At 39.0% G+C, this 12,700-nt stretch overlaps 1 protein-coding gene across 1 annotated transcript in view; it reads right to left on the bottom strand.

Annotated features, from left to right (window-relative positions):
• Positions 1-11,144: 11,144 nt before the first annotated feature.
• LIN28B (lin-28 homolog B) overlaps positions 11,145-12,700 on the bottom strand; it is a gene marked incomplete at both ends in the record, with an annotated part of 119,727 nt that continues 118,171 nt past the window's right edge. Inside the window, one exon of the mRNA XM_079716094.1 lies at positions 11,145-11,511. Within this exon, the coding sequence (XP_079572220.1) occupies positions 11,145-11,511 (367 nt within the window). The remainder of the gene's footprint in view (positions 11,512-12,700) is intronic.

The raw sequence follows: 12,700 nt of genomic DNA, 5'->3' as shown, positions 1-12,700 counted from the left end.
GGGGGGGATTCCATCCCAGATCTCTCAGCTTGCGGACCTGCTCACTCTGCTGCTTTTTCCAATCGTCTTAGATAGGAAGCCTGCATCCTCCAGTACAAATCTTGTTCTCAGCTTCTCACCTTAGGTTATCTAGGAGTTTCCATGCTGAAATAAAAAAGTATAATGCTTTAAATTTTTTGAGCAACAAAAAATTTGTACTTTTTAGAGAGAGGCTTTTTTAGAAAAAAAGAAAAGCTAAAATTTATATTGACCTTTAAATAATCTATCAGCTCATGTGAAAGGGTGGGGCCCTAGTTACACTTTGCCCCAAACGGGTTTTTATCTCTGTTGTCCACCTTGACCTCCCTCTTAGCTCAAAGCACCGACCTGAAAAAGGAGGCAGTCTTTATCCTTGGACATGACGTTGAGGTCAGATCTACCTCGTTCTGAACACCAGCTCTGACCATGTGATCTCCGGCAAGTAGTTACACCTTTTTAAGCTTCTGTGTCCTTGTGTGTATTCTAGAACCTTCCCAAACATGTAGTTGGCTTGAAGTACATTTTCATTCTCATCCCCTTTTCTCTTTTTCCTTTGGTCGCCACGTTGAATCCTTAAGGCTTCTGGAATCTTGGCAACAGCAGTCCTTGTAAAGAGACAGAGGGTCGGCACCAGCAGGACCGGAGGGGCAGGCCGGGCACGGGTCAGTCACCAAGATCCCTCCCACTCACAGCAGAAATGTCTGCAGGCCCGGGGTCTGGGCTGCAGTCTCTCTGGACCTGTCAGACTGAAGCAGAGAGGCACCCATCCTGTCTCCCACATGTGGCCCCAGGAAGCATTAGACAGGGAAAGGAGGCTGCAGGCGCCTGTCGGGGGAGGTGGCTATGGGTAGAAAACGCCAGCATTAGGCTAAACGAGGCTCTCCAGGAGGTAAAGAGAACACCTTCAGCTGTGGTTGTTTTGAACCAATATCCTTGATGATCTCCCACGGGGACCACGCGAGAGCGAAGAGCAGGTGGGATGGATACGCGTGGAGCACGTGATGAGTACGTTTCGACAATAGAAGGACGGAGAGAAGTTCATCTAGACCCCAGAGAGTAAGGGGGAGGGGTAGCTCTCAATCACTCAGGAGACATGTATTCCAGTCGCGGTTTGTTACAGAATGCTAGGACCCTGGGCAGCTCACATCTCCTGAGGGGGCCTCAGTTCTATCTGTAAAAGGAGGTCCGACCAAGTGAGGGATCTTCCAGTTCTGGTGCCCGTAATTGGCCAGCGTGCGGACTTAAGCGCTGACATGGCGTCTCCGTGCTTCACGTGAGCCTCGTGGTCCGAGTCAGGCCTCTTTTTTGCTTGAGGATGATTTGGGGGGTTAGGCAAAGTCTCACCTGCTGTCTTCCTATCCAGGGCGCTCCCGTCCTTGGACTGTTCTTCGCGAATGCCGCCTCGGTTTGAAGTTGTGAAAGCATTATCATGAGCAACACCCACGTCTTTCGTCACCAAGCAGTCAATGTTTCCTTGCGTTATCATTTAAAGGTTTCTCAAAAGTTGTCCTTAAAGCAGTCAGCTTGCTGACAAACCCCTTCTAGCCCTTCCAGAATGGTGTGGATTGAGGTTTCCTTTGGAGGGGACAGAATTGTAGAATTTTAGAGCAAAGAGAGTATGTAAATTTCAGCTAGTCCAGAAGTTCTCAAACTTGATTAGCATCAGAATCACCTGGAGGCTCCTTAAAAACCCAGCCCGCTGGGCCCCTCCCCAGAGTCTGATTCAATACAGTTGGGGTAGAGCCCGAAAGCTGCACTTTTAGTAAGTTCCCAGATAATGTTGATGCTGCTATTAAGGGGACCACACTTTGAAGTCCCCTTAAGTAGTCCAGCCCCCTTATTAGCAGATGAGGAGGGTATGGCTGGGAAAGTTGAACCCAAGTATCCTCATTCATAGTCTGATGGTTTTCAGTTAAAAAAGCAACTTTTTTTGTGTGTGGTTTTTTGTTTGGTTTTGGTTTTGTTTTGGCTCTAGGCCAATAGTTCCCAAACTTTTAATAAAAGAGTCACCTAGGGAACCAGTTAAAATCTGGCTCCAGTAACACAACACACCTAGAACGGTGAGTCTTAACTCTGGCTGCGCATTGGAGTCACAGATTCTGAAGTAATTTATCTGGGCATCAGGGTTCTTAAAAGCTTCCCAGCTGATTCCAATGGGTAGTAAATTTGAGAAGCACTGGGTTGGAGGAAGGTCAGAAACCTTCACTGGTCTAGGCATCCCAGGTGATTTGGCTGTAGCTGCAGGCTGGTCTGGACTTTGCAGGTGAAGACTTTCTTGGTCTTGCTTCCTGCTTTAGGAAACAAAAAACAATAGTGTTAGTTTGGGATTTGAAGAGTGAATAGCAGAAGCAGGCGATAGAGATGGAAATGGTTAGGCCAAAGCAAATGTAGGCAGTCTTGGTGTGTGATTTTTTTCTGTGAATACCAGTATTTATTTTTGGAACATTTATTCTTTTTTAATTAAGATATAATTAAACTATAACATTACATTGATTTCAAATGTACAACATAATGGTTTGATATTTGTATATATTAATGAAATGATCATCAAAATATGTCAGGTTAACATCCATCACCACACACAGTTACAAAGTTTTTTTTCTTGTGATGAGAACTTTTAAGATCTACTCTCTTAGCAACTTTCAAATGTGTAGAACAGTATTATTAACTAGAGTCACCATGCTGTCCATTACATCCCCAGGGCTTACTTATTTTGTAACTGGAAGTTTGTACCTTTTGACCACTGTTGGTGTGTGATTGTGATCCTTTCAACTCCCTTACTCACTTTCTTTGGCTCCCTGTAGCTTCCTGAGCAGAGTCAGAAAGAAGCTTACTGCCTGTTTTTGGTGTTTGGGAGAAAATAATAATTAGAATCAGAATTCTGAAGTGTCTTTTCTAGCTCCAAGCCTGGTTGTGTGACCTGAGCAGTTAATGTCATCTCCCTGAGCCCAATTGTATATTCCTTTGTAATATAGGTATAGTAATATCTGCCATCTTTACCTTAGAAGGGTTTTGTAAGAACCAAATTTCAAAGCCCTTGTAAACTATAAATCACTATAAAAGTGAAAGCTATTATATTAACCAGTAACACATAAATGGAAGCTTAAGGTGAAAAATATCTCTTCACTAAATTATACCTGGGAATTCTCTTGGAACTTGTATCTAATTAGTCCTTGCTTCTAGGTGCACATGTTCAGATCCCAAATCTAGAACACCTGGGTGTGATAGTGTGAGTATTTTAAGATTCTTAGATAACAGGAGCGTAGACAGACTTATTAAGATGTCTAAGTGAGAAGAACACCACCAAAGTTTTACGTAATATAAAATGCCAAACAAAAATTTTTAAAGTCTTGTATTATAGCTTAAAAGGTAGATGAGAATTTATGGGGTAGTGATGCAATATGAGCATTTAATGCTATATAGGTGTTTATATTTTTGAAGTTTCTTATTATAAGAAAACCTAGAAATACTCGGATAAAATACTTTGAGACTATCAATATCCCCTTAGCATCATGAACTTCACATTGACAGCCTCTTATGTCTTCTGCATAAGAGCCTATAAAGCCATTACTTATAATTACACATTTTTCTAGGGAGAAATTTTCCTAGATAAGTTTATCATTCATGTTTAGAAATTCAAATATGTGGTAGCTATGAGGTGATGTAAAATTGAGTGAGCGAAGAGTGCCCTCTGGTGGTATCATGCATAACTGAAATGTATCATACCTGGTCTTTAATCACAGAATTATTAAACTACAGTTCTACAGTTTCTTAAAAGTCAGACTTTCACCTTAACCATAAAGAATTTTTACACCTCCAAAGGCCCACTGTACAGTGGACTATATTAGAACATGATTTTTAATTGTGTTATATTATTTAGGTTATCTTTTACAGAAGCCCTAAAGAAAATTCTAGTTGGGACAGTGTTCCATTAAGAAATACTTTTCAGGGACTTCCCTGGTGGTCCAGTGCATAAGACTCTGCGCTCCCAATGCAGGGGGTCCGGGTTCGATCCCTGGTCGGGGAAGTAGATCCTGTATGCATCCTGCAGCTAAGAGTCCTCATGCTGCAACTAAGACCCGGTGCAGTCTAAATAAATAAATAAATAATTTTTTTAAAAAAGAAATAATTTTTAATTAAAAAGCAGCACTGTAGGTTAACATGGCACCTCCAAATGGAATGTCTTAAATAATCTGACCTTGGCCCAGAGGTTTTTATAAATTGACTATTTGTTTTGGTTTGGTTTTGAGTGGGGTTAGGGATTGTGTTGGAACATTTAGACATTGTGCTGGGGTTTGGATGGGACTTGCTGAATCTTCTCTGGCAGGTTTTGGAATAACCAGCTGGGATGATCCAGTGTGATCCTAGGTAAAGACAGAATATTGGGCCAAATGACATTCTAGGGTCTCTTCCAACCACTTTGTTCTATGTTAAATTTTCCCTGGCAATCTGATCTGTCTCCCCATTAATGCTGTGCAGTATTCACAAATAAAACAAAAATACAAACCAAAGGAAATAGAGTAAGCTCTGGCACATCTCCAGAATGTTTCTACAACAGCTGCTCACACTTCAGCCCCTCCTTTGTATTCTTCAAATTTTTCTACCATGAGAAAGTTTATTATGGTCATAATTAGATTTTATTATTATTGTTTTGAATGGATTGCTCTGGATGAGTGACAGAAGCAGTTTAACACAGGACTGGCAAACTAATACCTGGACTAGCTAATGAAAATTATTCATACAGAATTAATTTCATGAAGAAATGAGAGAATTTGAAGAGCCGATGTGGAGATAACTGTAATGGCTTGAATATGACATGACGATCTAAATGAAAGAAGTGATTATAAATAGAACTTGAAATATCTGACAGAAATATCTGAGGCCACACTCCTAGAGGAAATTGTGGAAAACAGTAAGAAAGGACCACATGTCAATAATACATGTATTTGAACTAAGTCAAAGGTAAATATCGTTTGAGTCTTAAGTTTGAAATTGTCTTTCTCTGTACTCAGATTTTGCAGTATTGCTGCTGCCATAATACTTAGGTGTCAGTCCAGTTTTCCACAAAAGAGCAAAATGAACCATGTCATTTGAGTGTAAGCAAAAATCCCAAGGTCGGTGTTGGTACTTTAAAGAATTTTTACAAACTGGAACAGGCAGATAGCTCCAGATGCTAGGCAGCTCAGAAATTAACTAGAAATTGAGGTCCTTGACCTTGAGAAAAACAATTCACACCTTCAAGAAACTGATTAATTTTAGAAACAAATTATACATACATATGTCCTAAAGTCAAGAAACTTTTTAAGTGGAAATACTGGACTAAGAAACAAGCCTGATATGCAGACTCAGAAACATTTATCACTTTCCAGGATACCTAAGACCAGTTTGCAAAGTGTGTGTGTGTGTGTGTGTGTGTGTGTGTGAGAGGGAGAGAGAAAGAGAATGAGAGAGAAAGGATTAGAAAGAGTAATATATGATGATTTCTACATTGAAGATGACAGAAATTATATTTGGATTTTATTTTTAAAAATCTATCCATAATTTATTGAAAAAAGACAAGAAAATTAATAACGAATGTTAATGGTTATTTATAGGTGATGGGATTATATGTGTTTGAGAGGTTGTCCATATTTGAAATTAATAAAATTTAATTAATAAAACTAAATTTAAACTTAGAATTAATAAAATGCAGGTGATGGGATTATGTACCATTTAAATTTTCTTTCAAGGTTCTCCATATTCTCTACAGTAAAGTACAGCACTACTTTTACAACAAAAAGCTACTCTTTTAAATAGTAATTATCAATTAAAGTAAACATGGTTGAAATGTTTACGTAATAAGCTTCTCATGAGCATTCACGATAGAGCCCTTCACATCACCCACTCACTGTTGCACAAGAAAGTGAGTATACTTCACACTACTGTACACTTTAAAACTGGCTAACAACATGGTAAATGATGTTATTTTTTTTTTTTTTCATAGTAGACGACAAGGAAAAAAAAAGTGAATCATCCAGGTATAGAGCAGAAATGAAAATCGGTGTAATTGTGGGACTGGCCAATTTATAGAACTCAGCGGTTTTATCAAGTTGGTTGTATAGTATACCAAGGCTGCATACAAAGTTTGGTAAATCTACATTCACAGTTTAGATATTTGGTACTGGTGCCGCCTGGCCTTGATTGTTCTTTTCAAATACTTGAAAATTCTTAGGGAAAAAATTGTAGGAAAATTCTAAAATGGTTTCTCCAAAAGGGTTTGAACACTTTTGTTTCGGGCTACTCTTCCTGACCCCAAGAAGTATGTGTCCTGATTCACAAGCTTGCACAGTCCATGCTGGCTGACGCAGAATGATTCCTAGTGATAACAGGACACACCTTTCCTTCTTCATTCAGACGGAACTTATTCACCATCTGTACTGTAATAAGTAAGTTTTATATTTATAATCACTGCTATCTGAGGATATGTTAAAACTATTTAATTTATGCTCATATTGGTAATAAATACTGCCCAAGTATTTTACCCATTCATTTAATTTAGCCATCACACAAATCACGAAAAATCTCCAAAACTCATCATAAATGCCAACGTTATATGTTTTATTCTTAATCAAGTAATTTCTTTAAACCTCAAAATATCCATAATTGACAGAATAAGACATTAGGCATGAGATGAGAATATAAAATCCACGGTCTGCAGAAAGGCAAACAGTACTTTCAGTCCATCAGGATGACTGTACATGAGTGAAATGCCATTCCGACCATCTAACTCCTTTTTTGTCCTTTAAAAACATACAGTTCAAGTGTTTTTTATTTTCACTTGTAAACAACATGAGCCAAAATGGACAATGAGGTCATCTAAATACTACACAGGATAATTTTAAAACACTAGATAAAACACCATATTAAAGACATATAGAAATCAGTGTTCACTTTGGTCTCTATTATGGTTAAAGTTGTTAATACCAAGAAGCAACACACACTAATTAAAGCCAGCTGGTGGTGGGTGCCAGTGGTTGGTAGCTGTAATTCAGGAGGTAGTCAACACCATCATTTTCAAGCTGGTAACTCTCACACATGTGAAGCCACAGATGTATTAAATGTCCTAATAGTTTCTCACAGTACAGCACTTTACCGTAACTTTGCAGCTTTGCTCCAAGTAGACAATTTAACAACGATTCAGAGGTCAACCTCTCACTCTAACTGAACAACTATGACACAGATCACACAACCACCACATCTGAAAGAGGCTGCTGACAGCAATGTAAGACAGAATTCGATGCTTTTAACAAGTTGTTCTTCCCTAAAACAAACAAACCTCATTAAGACAGCTGGAAAATTAAAGTCCGTGCAGCTGCACTTGTACATACTTCCCCAAATTTTATAACCAAAGGGGAAATACACATATATATTTTATGATAAACATTTCTTAGAGAAAACAGATAAATTAATTTAAATTAACTTTTTAAGACTTAATGAGATCTCCCATGTCCTGTATAATTCATCTTACAGTGAATGTTACAAAGTCTATTAACACTTATGGGCTTCTATTCACAAACTAAATACAACTAGCAGTAACTTGGGGCCACATTGGTGCAAAATAAAACTGGGCCAGAACATGAAAAAAATACCGGCAATAAAAACACCCTATATTTATTTGTAGATGGACCAATGCTAATAACATGATGTTTCTTGATCTTTTCCCCTACATTGCACGCCAAACTTCCAAGTTATAAGCAGGTAAAAATCTTTCTAAATCTTTCAGTTGTAAAAATACATCCAAAGGCTTCTAGTAAAGACTAGAAATGCAAGTATAAATCTGTTTCTACTATAATCTGCCATGTAGCAATGAATAGCTCACAGGGCTAAGAGACCGGTAGTGCATCTTTCTAAGGAATTACATTTGTGTTGACATGGGGGGTGAGGTCAAGGGGCAACTAATTCACTGACCTCCTGCCCAACCCATTAGCAACTCCTGTAAACTGATGCTTCACACAGACCCTACCCCTCAGTAGCTAGAAATGGCATTGCACGTCCACTCTATGTTCACTCCTTGGCAGCCAGTGCTAGTTAATTATGTGCCTGGGCTATAATGCTGCAATACACTTGGCCTCAGGGCAGCACAGACACAAATGAAGGAGATTGGCATCTTTCTCTGATAATTTTTGCCCAGCACAAAAACACTCGTACAACCAACCTCTCTTCCCAACCTCTTGCCGCTACCGACCGACCTCTGGGCAAAGTAGCTATTTCCAAGATTGCTTGTGTGTTCTGTTTTGCTTCAGTGGAAGAGTCCCTATAAGTCTTTAAACAAAATACATGACAACTTGAAGGAAATGCTCGGAGACTTTGCTAACTAGACGAGATGCTTCATTATTCACAAGTGTTTGTCAGAAACATGCAGTTGTGAACTGCTATCTATACTATAGATAACAAGGTCTGTACCAGAGCATTATCAGCCATTGTAAGGCTGGAGCAGCATAGAGGTGTGCTATGCATCAACTATGAGGTAGCCTTTTGCTGTAAACAGAATAATATTTCACCCATGTAAATGGACACTGTGCTTACGTCAGTGATATTCACATATGCAAGGAGTTGAGGGAGTCTCCTTTAGAGTACTTTTCACATGAAATAAAAATAGGAGAACCGATATCTGATATTCAGAAATTTTGATCTATGTCAAACTCAGAGGTAGTTATTACTAACATCAGTACATAATACTTACATAAAGGTCTAAGTTATTTGGTTTGTTTTGAGCAAGCAGGACTGTAGACTATTCTGTAAAGAAACAAAAATATTATATGGTATGTTCCCTGAGCAAAGTTCTTTGTCCTGAGTGTGTTATGTAATAGTGATAATATTCTTATATAAAAAATAAACCCCAACTTTTAATCATAAGATAGGTTTGGTATGTGCTTAGTTCAGTCTGGTGAGATGCTGAAAAATGATTTCAAGTTGCACCCATAAGGTCCATAGTTATAACATGTTTCTTTCTGTGTGTCTTTTTTAAAACCATGAACTCAGCTCTGAACTTTTTATATGTAAACAGGGAATGTCCAATTCTCAAGTCCATAATTTCCTATTTCTAATAAGGTCAAGGAACTTTGGTTTGAATTTTCAAAGTGACTTATGTTTTGCATTTTTACTGTTAACCTGCTTATTATACCTGCTAAAAATTAAGCAATGCCACTTTGATTTGTCTACATAATTTAAATAAGCTTACGATCCTCACATAAGGCAAGGAAGTACTTCTCTATAGCTATTTATCACATTCAATATCGTCAAAGGTAAGCTTTGCATCACAGCACACTGATATTTCAGTATGTCCCATGGAGATTCTCACAAACACTGTCAACTCAAGCTGAGTTGGGAAGGGCTGGCGGCCCAGCCCGAGGCTCACTCTCCTTCTGCGTGGCTTGCTTGCTGAAACGGCAGCAACTGTACAACAAGCCTCCCTCGGCAGGACAAGTCGGGGAGGGAGCAGAAACTGTTCAGCAGAATGTGTCTCATTTGAATCATGCTATTTTCTGGTTTTGATTATCTGAGCTTACACCAACAGGCTCTCACACAACTATATTTATTGCCAATGTTAAGCATTACCACTGATTGGTACCTTCTTGGAAATGTTTCCAAAATTGATCCGTAACATCTAGAACCAGGATGACACCAGAATGAATGTTCTTCATGACTGAAACCTGAAGGGACCAATACTATGACTGGCCCCCAGCCAGCTTACTACTGTAACTGAGGACCAAACTGAGAAGCACCTCTGTCCCCATCACTGAATGTTCATCCTGAATCTCCCATATAGGTCCCTTCAGTAGCAGTCATGAGGGAATTCCCCTAAGATGAACTGTATTGTATAAAATACTCCTAGCTCTCTGGTAGGAGAGGTCTGGGAACCTCCTACCCCAGGCTCATCACTCTAGTTGCCCGCCATCAAACACGGTGCTTTTTAATATTATTCAAGGTCATACGTAATTGGGCAATTGTGAGCATCCACTTAAATGTTCATTCTCAACCCTGGCATTTTACTCACATCTGTGCTGTTTTGTTTGTTTGTTTCAGAAACAAGTTAGGTAACTCTCCAGGGGGAATAAAAACAGCCACCAAAAACATACACCAAACAACTGGAGTTTTCCTCCAAGGTCTTCAGTAGTAAACAAGGAGGCCTCCACTCGAAGCGATGGTTAGAAGGACTGACTTGGTCAAGGGAAGCTGCTGTTGCCACAGTCCCTCAAAAACCTCACAACAGGTAAAAGATTATAACGAGTATCAAAATACCATTGAAAACAATCAAGTCACTACCTTTATACATTGCCCTCCCCTTCATTTCTCTGAATAGGCATCTAATTTACAATCAAAACATATGAATTAAAAACACTGAAATATCGGCACAGAAATTACACATTCATTGTCTTTTCTGGAGTTATGTATCCCAGATTCAAAAAAGCTTATGGCAGTCAGAGGCATATGGAGTTAAGGTACTGCCTTCAAAGGGGGTGGGGTGGGGGACACACTCTACAGATATCAAGAAAAAGAGGCAATCCCAAATTCGGGAGAACTGATGTCTTAAAAACCTTTAGTACCATAGGATTGGCAGCGCTGAGATCTGAAGTATCCTTTGGTTCACATAAAAGGTAACAGTCATGTTTTGTTTTGTTTTCCTAATGTAATATAAAGGGAATGGTATTTCAAGAAAAACTCCAAGGGTTATTTTCAAAACCATCTAAAATGCTTTACCTGGGTTTTCAATTCTTGGGGATGTCCAATTCTGCGAGGGAGGCTGTGTGCTTACATCTCTATACACACATATATAAAGACAAACCCTCTTTATATATATGTCTACATTCTATAGAAAATCCTCCTACACACACACACAGGCTCAGGCTCTCTCCCTCTCACACATGCACATACAGATACACAGAGCATCTCATCCTCTGAGTCACATGACACCCTGCTCAAAGGTAATTTGCTTAGAGTGATTTGTCTGTTTAAAAAAATTCACAGTTCCTCAACAGTAGTTAAAAATCCCAGGTCAGCTGCTGTTTGTGAAATACTGTTCCCCTGTACTTGCATGAGGTAGACTTCCCAACCGGGGAGAGAAAACGATACGTTAAGAAAAAGGGTTATGTCTTTTTCCGTTTTTGAACGGAAGGCCCCTTTTTGCTTTGATCTTCTGGTGCTGCAGATGACTTTGTGGAGGAAGCTTCTGCAGGTGACGTGCCTGGCCACTCTGAGACCTCGGACCGCGCCTCCTGAGGAAATGGTGGTGATGGATAGCCGTGGCCACCCCCCACCTCTCGAGGGAACGCGGTGCACGGCTGGGGCTCTGCTTCCTGTCTTCCCTGAGAACCGGTGGGCGGCTGCACCACAGTTTTGTGAGGGCAGTTCGCCACCATGTGCGTGATGCTCTGACAGCAATGGCACTTCTTTGGCTGAGGAGGTAGACTACATTCCTTAGCATGATGATCAAGGCCACCACAGTTGTAGCATCTGCAACAAGAAAAACGAAAAGATCTTAAGAAGGAGCATGTCTCACAAAATAGGTCAGAAGTCGAAAATATACTAAAATACTCAGACCGTCAAAGAGATCAGCTTATTTTAATACGCCTTCTTAACAACAAACGTGTTGTATTAAACACAAAAGTCAATGAAAAACAAGAGTCCGAAAGCATGAAAGACTAATCACTTCCCTATGTAAATGACTGCTTTAGATTTGACAGTTAGGTTATTGTAAAGGAAACTTAGTCCACTAGAGGGCAGCCACATTCAACAAAAAACAACCAGCTAGCTTGGAAAAGGCAGTTAAAAAACACAGCTGTGGACTAAAATGCAACTCCAACTCAACCAGCAACTGGCAAAATTATAGACCAAATTACGTTTTATGAGTTTAACATTTCTTTGGGTGTTAATTATTTGGCTGTGGAAACCTGTTGAACTGGAAGAATTCTTTCCCATCGCACAAATTAGTGCAGTGAAATTTGATAAATAAGTCAGACATCTATTCTGAATGGTATTTGGGGAATTACCAAGTAATATTAGAACAAGATAGAAAGTGTCTGAATCAGAAGAATGCTGTAAAAGAAAGCTTCTTGATACCTAGATCAGATTAATAAAGGTTGATGCTAGTTCAGGGGTGGGAAAAACTTTCTTTTCTTTCTGTAAGAAGTTAGTTTTCCTTCAGGGTAAATTCTTCTAAATTGAAATAAATATAAATCCATCTTTAATTAATACCTGAATGCACACTGGGGGCACAGCTTGTACTATATGTTTGAAATTCTGACAGCTTCTAAAAGCTGAGAAATTATTAGGAAGCTACATTGCTCAATTTCAGTCACATTTTCTTTCTTCTAAAATTTTATATTAAAAACAATAAAACACCATCAACTGGAGAGAATAAAATTTTCTATTTATGAAGGTTTTTAACCTACTTGTTGAGTACAAAATTTGCTTACTGATTTGTCTCCAAATGAAATGTTTTATGGGCTTTCTATTTTAAATTTATTTTCCAAATACATTTATGACTCCATAATTCTCATTATGAAATTTACACAATAGGTCACGTTTTTAAAAAATGAAAGCAAAATAGGTGGTAACTGTGAGAATCAGCTTAAGATCATAATGACAAAACAGTTAATTATAATTAATTAGATTTGTGTGTGTGTGAGAGACTAGCAAGCTT

This window comes from Hyperoodon ampullatus, assembly GCF_949752795.1.
Source record: "Hyperoodon ampullatus genome assembly, chromosome: 12".
Classification (NCBI taxonomy): Eukaryota; Metazoa; Chordata; class Mammalia; order Artiodactyla; family Ziphiidae; genus Hyperoodon; species Hyperoodon ampullatus.
The sequence above is the reverse complement of the archived record's forward strand: the minus strand, read 5'-3'. Positions and strand labels throughout refer to the sequence as shown.